Source organism: Balaenoptera ricei, chromosome 7 (assembly GCF_028023285.1).
Source record: "Balaenoptera ricei isolate mBalRic1 chromosome 7, mBalRic1.hap2, whole genome shotgun sequence".
Classification (NCBI taxonomy): domain Eukaryota; kingdom Metazoa; phylum Chordata; class Mammalia; order Artiodactyla; family Balaenopteridae; genus Balaenoptera; species Balaenoptera ricei.
Window position 1 is genome coordinate 82121368 of NC_082645.1, and position 14579 is coordinate 82135946.

At 36.1% G+C, this 14579-nt stretch overlaps 1 protein-coding gene across 1 annotated transcript in view; it reads right to left on the reverse strand.

The window, feature by feature from the left end:
* DNAH7 (dynein axonemal heavy chain 7) overlaps nucleotides 1-14579 on the reverse strand; it is a 221067-nt gene that overhangs the window by 124310 nt on the left and 82178 nt on the right. The window contains exons 27-30 of the mRNA XM_059927531.1: nucleotides 12689-12901; nucleotides 10043-10141; nucleotides 5912-6160; nucleotides 3180-3329 (exon numbers count right to left, since the gene is read on the reverse strand). Of these exons, the coding sequence (XP_059783514.1) occupies nucleotides 3180-3329; nucleotides 5912-6160; nucleotides 10043-10141; nucleotides 12689-12901 (711 nt within the window). The remainder of the gene's footprint in view (nucleotides 1-3179; nucleotides 3330-5911; nucleotides 6161-10042; nucleotides 10142-12688; nucleotides 12902-14579) is intronic.

Genomic DNA, 14579 nt, shown 5'->3' on the forward strand with positions numbered 1-14579 from the left:
GGTTGTTTATTTGAGATGTTTCTTATTTCTTGAGGTAGGATTCTAGTGCTATAAACTTCCCTTTTAGACCTGTTTTTGCTGCATCCCATAGGTTTTCGGTCGTTGTGTTTTCATTGTCATTTGTTTCTAGGTATATTTTGATTTCCTCTTTGATTTCTTCAGTGATATCTTAGTTATTTAGTAGTGTATTGTTTAGCCTCCATATGTTTGTATTTTTTACAGATTTTTTTCCTGTAATTGATATCTAGTCTTATAGCATTATGGTCAGAGAAGATACTTGATACGACTTCAATTGTCTTAAATTTACCAAGGCTTGATTTGTGACCCAAGATATGATCTCTCCTGGAGAATGTTCCATGAGCACTTGAGAAGAAAGTGTATTCTGTTGTTTTTGGATAGAATGTCCTGTAAATGTCAATTAAGTCCACCTTGTTTAATGTATCATTTAAAGCTTGTGTTTCCTTATTTATTTTCATTTTGGATGATCTGTCCATTGGGGAAAGTGGGGTATTAAAGTCCCCTACTATGACTGTGTTACTGTCAATTTCCCCTTTTATGGCTGTTAGCATTTGCCTTATGTATTGAGGTGCTCCTATGTTGGGTGCATAAATATTTACAATTGTTATATCTTCTTCCTGGATTGATCCCTTGATCATTATGTAGCTTCCTTCTTTGTCTCTTGTAATAGTCTTTCTTTTAAAGACTATTTTGTCTGATATGAGAATTGCTACTCCAGCTTTCTTTTGATTTCCATTTGCATGGAATATCTTTTTCCATCCCCTCACTTTCAGTCTGTATGTATCCCTAGGTCTGAAGTGGGTCTCTTGTAGACAGCATATATATGGGTCTTGTTTTTGTATCCATTCAGCCAGTCTATGTCTTTTGGTTGGAGCATTTAATCCATTTACACTTAAGGTAGTTATCGACATGTACGTTCCTATTACCATTTTCTTAATTGTTTTGGGTTTGTTATTGCAGGTCTTTTCCTTCTCTTGTGTTTCCTGCCTAGAGAAGTTCCTTTAGCATTTGTTGTAAAGCTGGTTTGGTGGTGTTGAATTCTCTTAGCTTTTGCTTATCTGTAAATCTGAATGAGATCCTTACTGGGTAGAGTAACCTTGGTTGTAGGTTTTTCCCTTTCATCACTTTAAATATGTCCTGCCACACCCTTCTGGCTTGCAGAGTTTCTGCTGAAAGATCAGCTGTTAACCTTATGGGGATTCCCTTGTATGTTATTTGTTGCTTTTCCCTTGCTGCCTTAAAAATATTCTCTTTGTATTTAATTTTTGATACTTTCATTAATCTGTGTCTTGGCGTGTTTCTCCTTGGATTTATCCTGTATGGGACTCTCTGCACTTCCTGGACTTGATTGACTATTTCCTTGCCCATGTTACAGAAGTTTTCAACTATAATCTCGTCAAATATTTTCTCAGTCCCTTTCTTTTTCTCTTCTTCTTCTGGGATCCTTATAACTCAAATGTTGGTGCATTGGCCCAGAGGTCGCTGAGACTGTCCTGAATTCTTTTGATTCTTTTTTCCTTATTCTGCTCTGCGGTCGTTATTTCCACTCTTTTATCTTCCAGGTCACTTATCCGTTCTTCTGCCTCAGTTATTCTGCTATTGATTCCTTCTAGAGAATTTTTCATTTCATTTATTGTGTTCTTTATCATTGTTTGTTTGCTCTTTAGTTCTTCTAGGTCCTTGTTAAACGTTTCTTGTATTTTCTCTATTCTATTTCCAAGATTTTGGATCACCTTAACTATCATTACTCTGAATTCTTTTTCAGGTAGACTGCCTATTTACTCTTCATTTGTTTGGTCTGGTGGGTTTTTACCTTCCTCCTTCATCTGCTGTGTGTTTCTCTGTCTTCTCATTTTGCTTAACTTATTGTGTGTGGGGTCTCCTTTTCGCAGGCTGCAGGTTCGTAGTTCCCACTGTTTTTGCTGTCGGCCCCCAGTGGGTAAGGTTGGTTCAGTGGGTTGTGTAGGCTTCCTGGTGGAGGGAAGTAGTGCCTGTGTTCTGGTGGATGAGGCTGGATCTTGTCTTTCTGGTGATCAGGACCATGTCTGGTGGTAGTTTTGGGGTGTCTGTGACCTTATTAGGATTTTAGGCAGCCTCTGTGCTAATGGGTGGGGTTGTGTTCCTGTCTTGCTAGTTGTTTGGCATGGGGTGCCCAGCACTGTAGCTTGCTGGTCGTTGAGTGGAGGTGGGTCTTAGTGTTGAGATGGAGATCTCTGGAAGAGCTTTCGCCACTTGATATTACGTGGAGCCAGGAGGTCTCTGGTGGACCAATACCCTGAATTTGGCTCTCCCACCTCAGAGGCTCAGGCCTGACACCTGGCCGGAGCACCAAGACCCTGTCAGCCACATGGCTCAGAAGAAAAGGGAGAAAAAAACAAAAAGAAAGAAAGAAAAATATATAAAATAAAATAAAGTTACTAAGATAAAAAATTTTTTTAAATATTAAAAATAAAGTAATAAAAAAAAGAAAGAAAGAAAGAAGAGAGCAACCAAACCAAAAAACAAATCCACCAATGATAACAAGCGTTAAAAACTATACTTAAAAATAAAAAACAAAAAACGGACAGACAGAACCCTAGGACAAATGGTAAAAGCAAAGCATATGCCTGGGACAGTATTAGCTGCTCAAGATACAGGACTGAACGAGAGAGATCATGTACTTTGGCCTCCTGCAGTTTATATCTAGTTGTATTTATACCAAGCAGGGCATATCATTTCCTTGTCTCAATTCTCTCACCTGTGGAGGGAGAAGAGACAAGGCACCACGCCCCACTCACTGCGCTCAGCGGAAAGCGCTCCACCTCCTCGGCCTTGCGAGGGCCTCGCCCCGGCACGTGTAGGGCGAGGGTGGCGTACCTAGGGCCCAGAGGCTTGTCTCCTTGCGGCATCTGGGAGGTAAAGGGGGGCCACTTTACCTCCCAGCGGGAAACTCAGCGCCCCCGCCCGCAGCCGAGGAACCGGCAGTTTAAAGGCCATGGGCACACGGAGGCGAAGGACGCGGGGGCTTGGCTCAGACGCTGGTTGGGGCGGCGGCCGGCGCCTCAAGGATCCCAGTAATTTGTTTTAAATAAGTACCTTGAGCTACAAATACAAATGTTTACTTGAAACAACTGAAAAAATCATAACTCTCATAGCATTGAAAAGAGTTATTTAGCACTTACCGATGAAGCAGCAAATGCTCTGAAACTGACAGCGAGGATCCCGTCGGACCACTCATGGGACACTAAGTCAAACTGTCCATACAGCTGACCCATGGTGACAGACTTAGGATTTAAAACAGTAATCTGAACCTTGTTTTCTTCCATTAACCCCTTAATAGAAAAAAAAAAAAAGATTTATTTATTTAAAGGAATAAATAATACTGTTTTATTTATTTAAAAGAATAATACTCCAACTAATACTGTCATTATTCATGGAAAACATGATTGGGCATGTAGAAAATCCTAAAGATTCTACACAAAAACTACCAGAAGTAAAGAGTTCATTTAACAAGTCTGCAGCGAAGTCATTATACAAAAATTGATTGTATTTTCTATAATGCCAATGAACTGAAAAATAAAATTTAAAAATACCATTTACAATAGGATTTAAGAGCTCATAGGATACTTAGGAATAAAGTAGCAAATGTTGGTCAAAAGCATATAATATTTACTATTGATAGGTCAACAGGTTACATGTTCTTTTCTGTTTTTCTTTACAAACCTTAAAAATGTTAACACCATTCTAAGCTCACTGGCATTACAAAAACAGGCTTTGGGCTGAAGTTGGCCCACGGGCTGTAACTGGTTGATTCTTACTACAAAACATTCTCTGAGATAAAATTAAATGATTTAAATATAGGCAAATATGAACCATTCTCAAGTTGTGAAAAAATTAATATTGGTAAGCTGATAGTTTCCACCAGAACCTTGAAAGCTGGTATATGGAATTAATGAGAGATGTTAATACCCTTGGGGCATAGGCTTTTTTAAGTTTTTAATTAATAGACTTTATTTTTTTAGAGTAGCTTTGGGTTTACAGAAAAACTGAACAGAAAATATACAGAGATTCACATATATTCCCTCCATCTTCCCGCCCCCCACACACAGTTTCCCCTACTATTAAAGCCTTGCATTGGTGTGGTACATTGTTATGATTCCTCAATTCCTCCACTGATATGGATTCATTATTATTTACTAAAGCCCATGGTTTACATTAAGGTTTACTCTTTGTATTGGCCACTTCTATGGATTTTGCCAAATACATAATGTCATGTATCCACCATTACAATATATACAGAATAGTTCCCCTGCCCTAAAAATCGCCTGTGCTCTACTTATTCACAATCATTTCTTTTTTATATAACATAACAAGTTCAACTCTTTCCCACACTGCTTTCTGCCCACCACCACTGGAGCTTGGGACATGAAGTACCAAACTGAAGAAAACATGTGGGAATAATAATGTGAAGCAGTAAAAAAAAAAAGCTCAAGGTCTTTGTTTTCTTCTCTGTGCCCAGGAAGGGAATAACGATGTGTCATCCTAAATTCAGAAGCATGGGAAAGTTCTATCATCTTAGTCAGAACAAAGTTGCTGCCATTAAAGCAAGGTGTTTGCCCCAAATGCAACAAAGCTAGTGCGCAGCTACAGCTTGCAAGCAGTGGCTACGGAGTCTTGCCCCTTTTACATTACCACAACGTCACTCTTAGAATTTCCTGATAATGAATCACTTTCGGGCTTTATATTGGACCAGAATACATGCTCATACCTTCATCTTCTTTAATCTTTGAGTGGCACCACATTTGGCTCTTTTAGAGACTTATTTTTTATAGCAAAAAATTAGTCCCTATAAAACAACAAAATAGGAAAAATGCAAACAAAAACTGAGGAAAGGAAGGCAGGAAGGATAAAGGGAAAGGAAGGGAGGAGAAGAAAGGAAACAGCCTGAAAGGATAAAACCATAAAGGAACAGGTGACAGAAATAAGTACGTATCAGTTTGTTTGATAATAAATACAATCGAATTAAAATTCCCCTATGAGAAGATAAAGGCCAAACTGGAGAAAATACAAGTTAAAACTAATTACTCTCCATAAAAATGTAAATCACAGTGACAGCCAGAGTCACAATTAAAGACATGGGCAAATATATATGCAAGGAGAAAGCAGGGGTTGCAATACTGAAATTAGACACAGGGGATCCAAGGCAAATAATACAAGTACATAATTTTATACTAGCTGAAGGGAGGCTCCACAATGAAGATGTAATGATCACAAATCCCATTTGGCTACAAATACTGAAATATATGAAGCAAGAACTATTTGAAATACAAAGGTAAGTAGACAGAAATGCAATATTAGTTGGAGAATTTAAAACAGCCTCACTCCTTTAGCCTATCAAAGTAGACCAAACTGAGATGTGTAGGACAGGAATTTTGAATAATATAATCATCATTATTTACTACACTTACATATGCATGTATTATATAATGCATGCACACGCACATGCACGCACACACACACACACACACACACACACTTCAGTTCAGTACCCCTAGCAGCCACTAACAAGTTTGCATTACAAATCTAAACAAGAAAATAAAAAATCCTCTCCTAAGAAAGTATAGAAAAGAAAACTGTCAGGTTTTTTCATGTTTTCAGACTTTTTTCTACAATGAACGTGTTACCTTTATGATTAAACTTTTTTAAAAAAGAAACAAAAGGGCTTGAGGCAAATCTGTGGCATACCCTTTGTATACTGAACTTCCTACTTGCTTGGTATTACTTTTCTAATTTTATTTCCTCTGTATTTTCATAATTTTAAGTTGCTGCATTAAAGTACCCTTTTAAATGACCATACATTCTATCTTGCACAAAGCTGATTATCAATAAATTAATGCATTAATAACACACTTACCTTTTCACATAGATCATTTAGTGCTCCAGCTAAGACACGATAGGCACTGGTTTTTCCTCCAAATGGCTCTCCAACAATCATAAAGCCATGACGCACAATCATCATTTCATATATCTGAAGAATCTTCTCAGAAAAGAATCTGGTCATTTGCAAATTCATGGAGTCACAGTTGTCTTTGATGGCTCCCAGCAAATCATTGTAATCTGGTTTTGGTAATTTCACCCCAGGAAACAAATCTGAAGTAATTCCCTAATGATAGATGATTTGGGAATTTACATTATCTATCTATACATTCTCATATTCTCTGTCTCTCTCTCTATATATATGTATGTACATGTGTATATGTATGTATATGTGTATATGTATATATACATATACATATAGACATATAGACATACATAAACTTGATAAAATTTCTCACATCCTTGTATTTAACATTGATGGAAATAGAGCCATTGAGTAATAGTTCAGTATTTTTAACAGCTTCATAGAGTTATGATTGACATACAGTGAACTGTTTATATTTAAAGGGTACAATTTGATAAGTGAAACCACCAACTCAATGAAGATAATCAACATACCAATCACAGCCACAAGTCTCCTTGTGGCCTTTTATAATCCTCCTTCTCTCCTCTCTTTGCCACCTCCTATCTCCATCCCCAGACAACCAACAAACACTGATTTGCTTTCTGTTACTATTTTTACTTGCATTATCTAGAATTTATTATGGGTGAAATTACACATTACATGTACTACTTTATTTTTTGTCTGGCTTCTTTCACTTGGCATAAAGATTTGGAAATTCACACCTTTCACAGCATATATCAATAGTTCATTGCATTGAAGTAGTCCACTGTATTGAGGTGCCAGTTTTTAAATCCATTTTCCTGTTGATGGACATTTTCATTGTTTCCAGTTTGGGAAATAAATAAAGCTACTATAAACATGTGTATACAAGTCTTTGTATGGACAAATGCTTTCATTTCTCTCGGGTGAATAATGAGGAGTGGAATACCTGGATAGTATGGTGAGTGTGTATTTACCATTTTAAGAAACTGTCTGCTTTCCAAGGTTGTTGTATTATTATATTACATCCCCCCAAGCAGCGTATGAGAGTTTCAATATTTGGTATGGTCAGTCTTCTTAATTTTAGCCATAGTAACAAGTAACAGTATCTTGTTGTGGCTTCAATTTGCATTTCCCAAAGAGTAACATTTTTGCATGTACTTGTGTGCCATATGTGTATCTTCTTTAGTGAAATGTCTGTTCAAATCTTTTGCCTATTTTTAATCGGTTTATTTTCTTCATGGTAAGTTTTGACCATTCTTTAAATATTCTGCATACAAGTCCTTCATCATACATCTAACATGCAAATTTTTTTCTAGTCTCTAGCTTGTCTTTCATTCTCTTACCAGTGTATTTCAAAGAGCAAACTTTTAAATTTTGATGAGTCTATTTTATGAATTTATTGTTTCATGCATCGTGCTTTTGGTGTTATATTTAAGAAATTTTTGCCTATTCCAAATTCACAAGGGATTTCTCTTGTTTTCCTCCAGAGATGTTGCAGTTTTACATCTTTTTAAGTTAAAAAGTTAGAGGATGAACACAATCTGATTTGAAGGCTTATTCTAAAGATGGGGTCACATTAGTATAAAAATACACAAATGTATCAATGGAACAGAATAGGGAGACCAGAAATAGACCCACACACATGGGAACAACTCATTCTCAACAAAGACTCAAAGGCAATCCCGTAGAGAAAAGGATTAAAAAAATAGTCTTGAACAAATTATGCTAGAGTACCTGGATTTGTCAAAATAATGAACTTCCATCCATGCCTCATACCATATACAAAAATTAGTTCGATGGTATTTTAATCATTGTAGTGGGTAGTGTGTTAATCAGCTTAGCGTCCCTCAGAAATGTATGTGCACCTGGAACCTCAGGATCTCACCTTATTTGGAAATAAGATCTTTGCAGATGTAATTAGATAAGATGAGATCATACTGGAGCCCAACTCCAGTGATTGGTGTCTTTATAACAGAAAGGAGAGGAAGATGCAGACACAACGACACCCAGGGAAGAAGGCCATCTAGTGATGGGAACAGAGTCTGAAGTAATGACAAGCCGAGGAACATCAAAGATCACCAGTAGCCATCAGAAGCCAAGAAGAAACAAGGAAGGATTCTTTCCTAAAGCCTTCAGAGGGAACCAACACCTTATTTCAGACTTGTATCCTCCAGAACTGTGAGAAAATCAATTTCTATTGTTTTAAGCCACCAAGTTTGTGGTACTTTGTTATGGCAGCTTTAGGAAATGAATACAATCATATAATGTATGATTGGAAAGAATTCTACTTCCATATTTAGTGTATATGAATGTATAGAGTTAATTTCAAGGTCTAAGAAACATCCCTTTATAAACTGCTAAGGCTTTTTCATAAGTATTATAGCAACCTATGTGAGAAATACAGCTATTCTTTTTACTCTGAAGATAAAAGTGAAAATTCAGAAGAGCTTAATATGAAAGCATATGTTCAAGCTATCCCTTAGAACTGACAAACTACCAGTTTAATCACCCCTAAATTTAATCCTTTAAATACTGTTATGGATAAACTGATACCAGTTCACTGGAGCAGTAAGTTTCCTTGGGGCAAAGGAGAGAAAAAGGCAACGCAGTAGGGTCTTTAAGATCACTCTGCAGCCTAGCTGAGTGGCTGGAATCCTCTCTCCCTCATATACTGGCCATGAATACAAGTTACTTATCATCTCTGTGCCGCAGTTACACCATGTGTAAAATGGGGATAACAATAGCACCTGCCCCGTTGGCTGCTTATGAGTATTAAATAAGTTGCTATTCATAAAACTCTTAGAATAAGGTCTGGTCCACTGTGAATGCATAGTGTTTGCTAAGTAAACAAAAATATCTTCTCAGATTGTTCAAATTATTTATGGTTAACCTTGAAAGAAGCAGATAATTCCAGATCATATCTGGTAGTCAGTAGTTCTCAACAAAGACCAGTTCCCTTCACTCCCCCGCCAGGTAGAGAGTTGGGAATATGTGGAGCTGTCCTTCTGGTTCTCACACTGGGAGAGTCCAGAGACACTGGGGAAGGAGGGATGCCAAGTGTTCTGCAGCATATGGGACAGTCTCTCACAACACGGAACTGTCCTATTTGAAAATGCCAGTTACGCCCCATTTAAGAAATATTATTCTTAATATTATTCAATAAATGTTCACTGAATGAATACACAGCTGTATGAGAATACAACTAGGTGAGGTACACTTCCACTTTATAAAAATAAATATAGCTTTTACTCCTGGAAAATCTGTACAGCGTACTAGTACCAAAGAAACTGAGGGAAATTTTTAAGAAGAAAATTTGAACCTATTCCTTGTAGATTTGATCTATAAAACATTAGCACTGTCAACTCTAAATACTAAGGGAAGTCCCTTTCAGAGTGATGAAACATGGTTGCTACAAGAGAGAGCAACGTCTACCGTGTGTCAGGAGCCCACTCCCAAGCCCTCCCCCAATTTCTTCTACCTGAGAACGGGAAAAGGAAAAGAATGACATCACGTGACAAAACAGGAACTTTAACCATCATTCTAATAGTTCTTCTCAACTACTTATAATTTAATTTTTAAAATGCAGCAAGATTATGAAGCCTAGTTCTTAAATTATCCTGAAAAAAAGAATTTCATAAAAGCCATTGTATTCTTCTAAAGAAATTAAGCTTATTTATTTTTTTTATTTCTCCAATCATTAATTTGACAAACATTTACCAAGTATCCATTCTGTGCAAGGGATTCAGTGATGTGTTAGACCAATTACTTTCCTCCAGGAAGGAAATTTTAGTGAAATTTATAAGCAAACATGTTTTGTAACTTTTGTGTACTTATTATATTCTGCAGAAAAGGTGCAACTTAAAAATCCCAAGTTGTTAAAAGTTATCCAAAACAACAAAGCTAGCTAAACACACTTCAAATAAAACAGAATGATCTATGTTTCTCTGTGCCATATCATCGTTTTCTGTAGTGGAAGTTTCTCGCAGGGAGTTGCAACCATGGACGCTTGATAAATACATTATTAGAAGAGTTTTGATACATTGTAATAATAAATGTTCTTACCTCAAAGAGTGGTAAATCATGGGATAAAAATTTTGGTAGATTTACATCAATAATAGATCTAAGCAGAAGAATTTCTTCATTTTCATTTGGATATTTCAGCTGAAAGAAAATATGCTCATAATGACATCTGAAGCTATTAACTGCACCCCCTACATGTTCACACACACACACACAAACACCAGGCCCCAGAGGCAATTTAAGCCCATGCAAAAGTGTTGTTCTTACTTATTTTCATTTAATTGGACTGTTATTAATCTTAGAAACTGATGATTATACTTGTTGAATTTTCTACCGGTTTATAATGAAAACCTAAGTTGAACTAACTACGTTTTCACAGATGCCCTGGGTAAAAAGCTATTGGCCATGAATTCCATATAGTTTGGGAGCTGCCATTGCCTCTATATTGGGTAAGAGCTTGCTTGTCCTATGCATTCAAGACCAGCAGTGGGTTGGTAAAGTGAAAATAATCATTAAAAATGGGCAATCATTTTTAAAAGATGCACTTGCATTTAAAACATATAAACATTCACTCAGTCTGCCCATATTTTGGTGCCAAGGCTTTTTTTCTGAGGGTAGAGTTCTGGACCATTTTTCTTGTCGGAAAAAAAACGCATCAATAATGAATCACCTGCTCTGTCCAGTTTTGTTGTGTTTTGGATTTGTTTTTTAAAGATGATCATGCTCTTCAAAGATACTTGGGAGACAATCTAAGTGTAGCATCCTTAAGATTTTTAAGGTTTTTTTCCCAGTTTTATTCACTTTTCTTATCCATATCTAATTCAAAGTCATTTTTTTTTAGCATTTCATCTTTACTGAGTCTTTCTTAAACAATGAACTTAGTTTTCATAAAAACAAAACTCTTCTTTTCGTGCTCATATACCATCAACTTCATTGACAATTAATTAAATGACATAACGACAGTAACATGTCCGACTGGCTTCAGAAAGTTTTGGGAACAAGCCACCTGGCTCTGGGTGAGGAACAGTTCATCTGATAGAAAGTGGGAGGGCAGAGTAACGCGCTGCCTGCTGGCTGCACGCAAAGTACCAGCGTGCTTGAGTGTGATCCCCAGGCAGAGTGGAGAGGGCTCGTTAATACACTAAGTCACTTAAGTAGAAGGTGCTTCAGAAAACTTATGTTAAATTCTGAAAAAATCTGTGGTAGACCCAGAGTTTACTAAAAATCTGGTTGAACCCTCAACTTGTTGCTCATGTCCATAAGATGGTTCAATAATTCACAAAAAAGTCTGAACTCAGAAATATTTCTCCCAGCTTCTATACTTTATTCAACATCTTACTCCACAGTTTCTCCTACCATCATGCATTTAGTTTTCGAGAACCCTCTTCTTTTTTCTCTAGAATCTTTCTAATAAATCCCATGCTCCTACTTAACTGGCTTTAACCTTACAAAGTCAGTGATGCCTGGCAATCAAGGTTAGCTGTCTCTAAATTTCCAGGGCCTCCAAAGCCAAAGCTAGTCCTATTCATATGGACTTTGGATCAACCTATCCACATGTAAATTATGAAGTGTCAGAAGTCTCTTTTGTTATTTGAGAGGCTATCATCTTAAAGCAAATGTTTAAATTGCTTTTTGATATAATAGAAACAAACTTCAAAATATTCAAGCCAACACATTCAACAATTTTCAATTAGCTTTTGACAAAGAATGATAGGATTCATTTGCTGCATAACTTTAATAGCTCAATTCCATAGTCAAGGTGTCAGTGATGACGTACACTAGGACAATGCATTTTCTTTCCCATTATCTGACCACAATGTAATCATGACATGCCAGGTTAATACAAATTGTTGCTTCTAGTTGCATTTGTTTATTACAAAAAAAAAAAAACCAATGACTTGAAGTCATGTTAGGCTAATGTGAAACAGAATATCACCACTATATAGCAGAATTCTTGGTAACATTATTATAGAAGATTAAAATGCATGCCATTGTTTTTAATCACACAAGATATACTTCAAAATCTTTATCTTCTGCAGTCATGAACATGAAAATTTTATAAGCTCCAAAGCCACAGTTTGCATTTTGCTGTTAATTATAGCCTATCTTGCTTACTTTGATAAAGAACAAATGTACAGTTATATTTTATGTTTCTGCAAAAGACTTTCAATGAAAAATTACCCAAGTCTTCAAACATTTTGATTTTTTATCAATATAGCTATGATTTATACCATCTTAAAATGCAAACATTATATTGCAAATCTATTACTGCTAGTCTACAGTTGGCTGCAACTGTGTAATTATATTAAGTAACAATGTCTAGGGGCTTCTGTATATATTTATTAATTATACATAGATTATTTCTTTTAAAGCTATTCAGGATATATGTTCATATATAAATGCTTTCAAGTATTTCTCAGCAGCAAGGAATTTTACTCCTCAGTAGTACTTAGTTTCATACAGTTAAAATTGTGGAATGGAACTCAAATCACTGATCACATGTCTGAAGTTTTACAAATCATAAAATGTCTTTTTTCACATGTGCAAATAATTAATTATGTTAGTACGATAACTGAACTTTTTTTCAGTTGATGAAACTAACCAGTTAGTGTAACTCTTGTGAAGACACATGGTCCTGAGATGTATAAACAGGAAATGAATGAGTAAGAAGCCACTTGCGTTTTCTACCTTTAGATTCCCAGCTGCGGTGAGCACTGACTTCACGGCTCTCATTCCATAGTCATAGTGATGTTGTGATGACAACTGCTCTGAACACAGGCGATACGTAGCCACAATCTTTACCGACAGTGGCCGAGCTGTGACAAAGCCACAGGAGTACAGGACTATTTCGGCAATCATGGCATAATCAGGCACCATCATTGCTACTGTCCGAAAGAGTGCCTATGGGAGTGGAGAAAAGGTGCTTTTTGAACAAGACCATCATGAAGATAAGCCTCCTCTTTCCTTCATAGCATGTTACAATGTTATAGCTTTTCTGCAGTAATACTAAGTTACAGTAGCCAGATCATACAGATAAAAACACTTTAAAATGTGATTTCTTGTTATTGTTATATAATAAATAGATCATTAACTTTTTATATAAATGTGTTTCCTTAAATTATGCTTTGAGAACGCTTCAAATTTCTACCATACCTAGACCTTTGGTGAATTATTAATTTACTTAAGTGTTAAGTATCCATTACATTCTATTTTTTGTGGGAAGTAACATGTTATAGGGAAAAAGCAGACTCTGCTGGGATGTCCAAGAGCCGGGCTTCTCATCTGGGCTGGTGAGAAAGTGCCTGGTGTTGGGAGACTGGGCTTCAAGTGAAGCTCTCTAGGCATCTATTTAATTAAATGATTTGGGTCTCATCAGGTATCCCCTAATAACAAGACTATGTTACATAAATGATGTATTTTGAGATACTTTTTAACGTTTTTGAGTCTGCAGTCACCATGTCAGTCTTTCACCAAGCATAATAAAGGGAAGAAACTGAAAACAAGTCCTGGATAATTATTACTAGAGATAAATCAATTTGCCAAATTCTAAAGATAATTTTTTCCTCATAGTATTTTAAATATTGTGGGACAAATAAATGTTGTGTGATGGAAAGTAAATAGAAAACTGAATAGATTTTAAAAGAATAAAGAAGAAAATTTAAGTTTAAAATGTTAGTATGTGTCAGGATTTACTTCAATAGCTCATACATGAAAACATGGCTTTCTTGTACTAAAGCAGGAGAACAACAGTGTTCTAGAAAAATGATAATCATATTCAGATAGTGAATAATAATTATAGTAAATGACAATTTACTATAATTCAGACAGTTCAGACAGTTTATAAATACCTGCTGGGAATTAGCTGAATTACCGAAGACACAAGGCAGATAGAAAATGAGGACATTTTGCTTAAGTGATCTGTTATGACACTAAAGTTGAGAATAAAAGGTTTGCATCAAGCAAGATCCTTCCAATGTGTTACATTAATTACTAGCTAGAGGCCTTAGTACTGCTATTTTATCGATAAGGTTACCATTCAAGAAAGGCAAGAATAAAATGTTAAAAGTATATAGCATGAGCAAATAATTCATAACAGAGAAGCTTAAGCAAGTGCTCTAAACCACTACATACCTGGGAAAAAAGAATGCAAGAGAATTACTATACACATGGTACCTCTTTTAAAGGGTAGGTTCTCAACAACTATTTTTTAATGAATAAAATAGAGAATGAATGAATTAACAAATGAGTTAGCTGGTCAATGGCTAGGTTAGGGTGATACAATCTTTCTACAATAGTACAAATTGCTACTACCTCAGGATCAACATCCAGGTCTGTGTGTCAGGTCTCTGACACACCAGGTACTTTGCAAATTCCTATTCACATTCTCTTAGCACTATTAGCAAAGTGGTTGTGGAACACCATGAAACAGACATATCAGTGGCCAAGAGAACAAAAAATAAAGTATGGTACAGAAGTTTCAAGGAGTTATCATGGATTCTTACTTATCACAGAGAAAAGCATCCTCATCAAAATATTTTTTAGGCCTAAACTGTTATGGTGGTAGACATTCTCATTCATT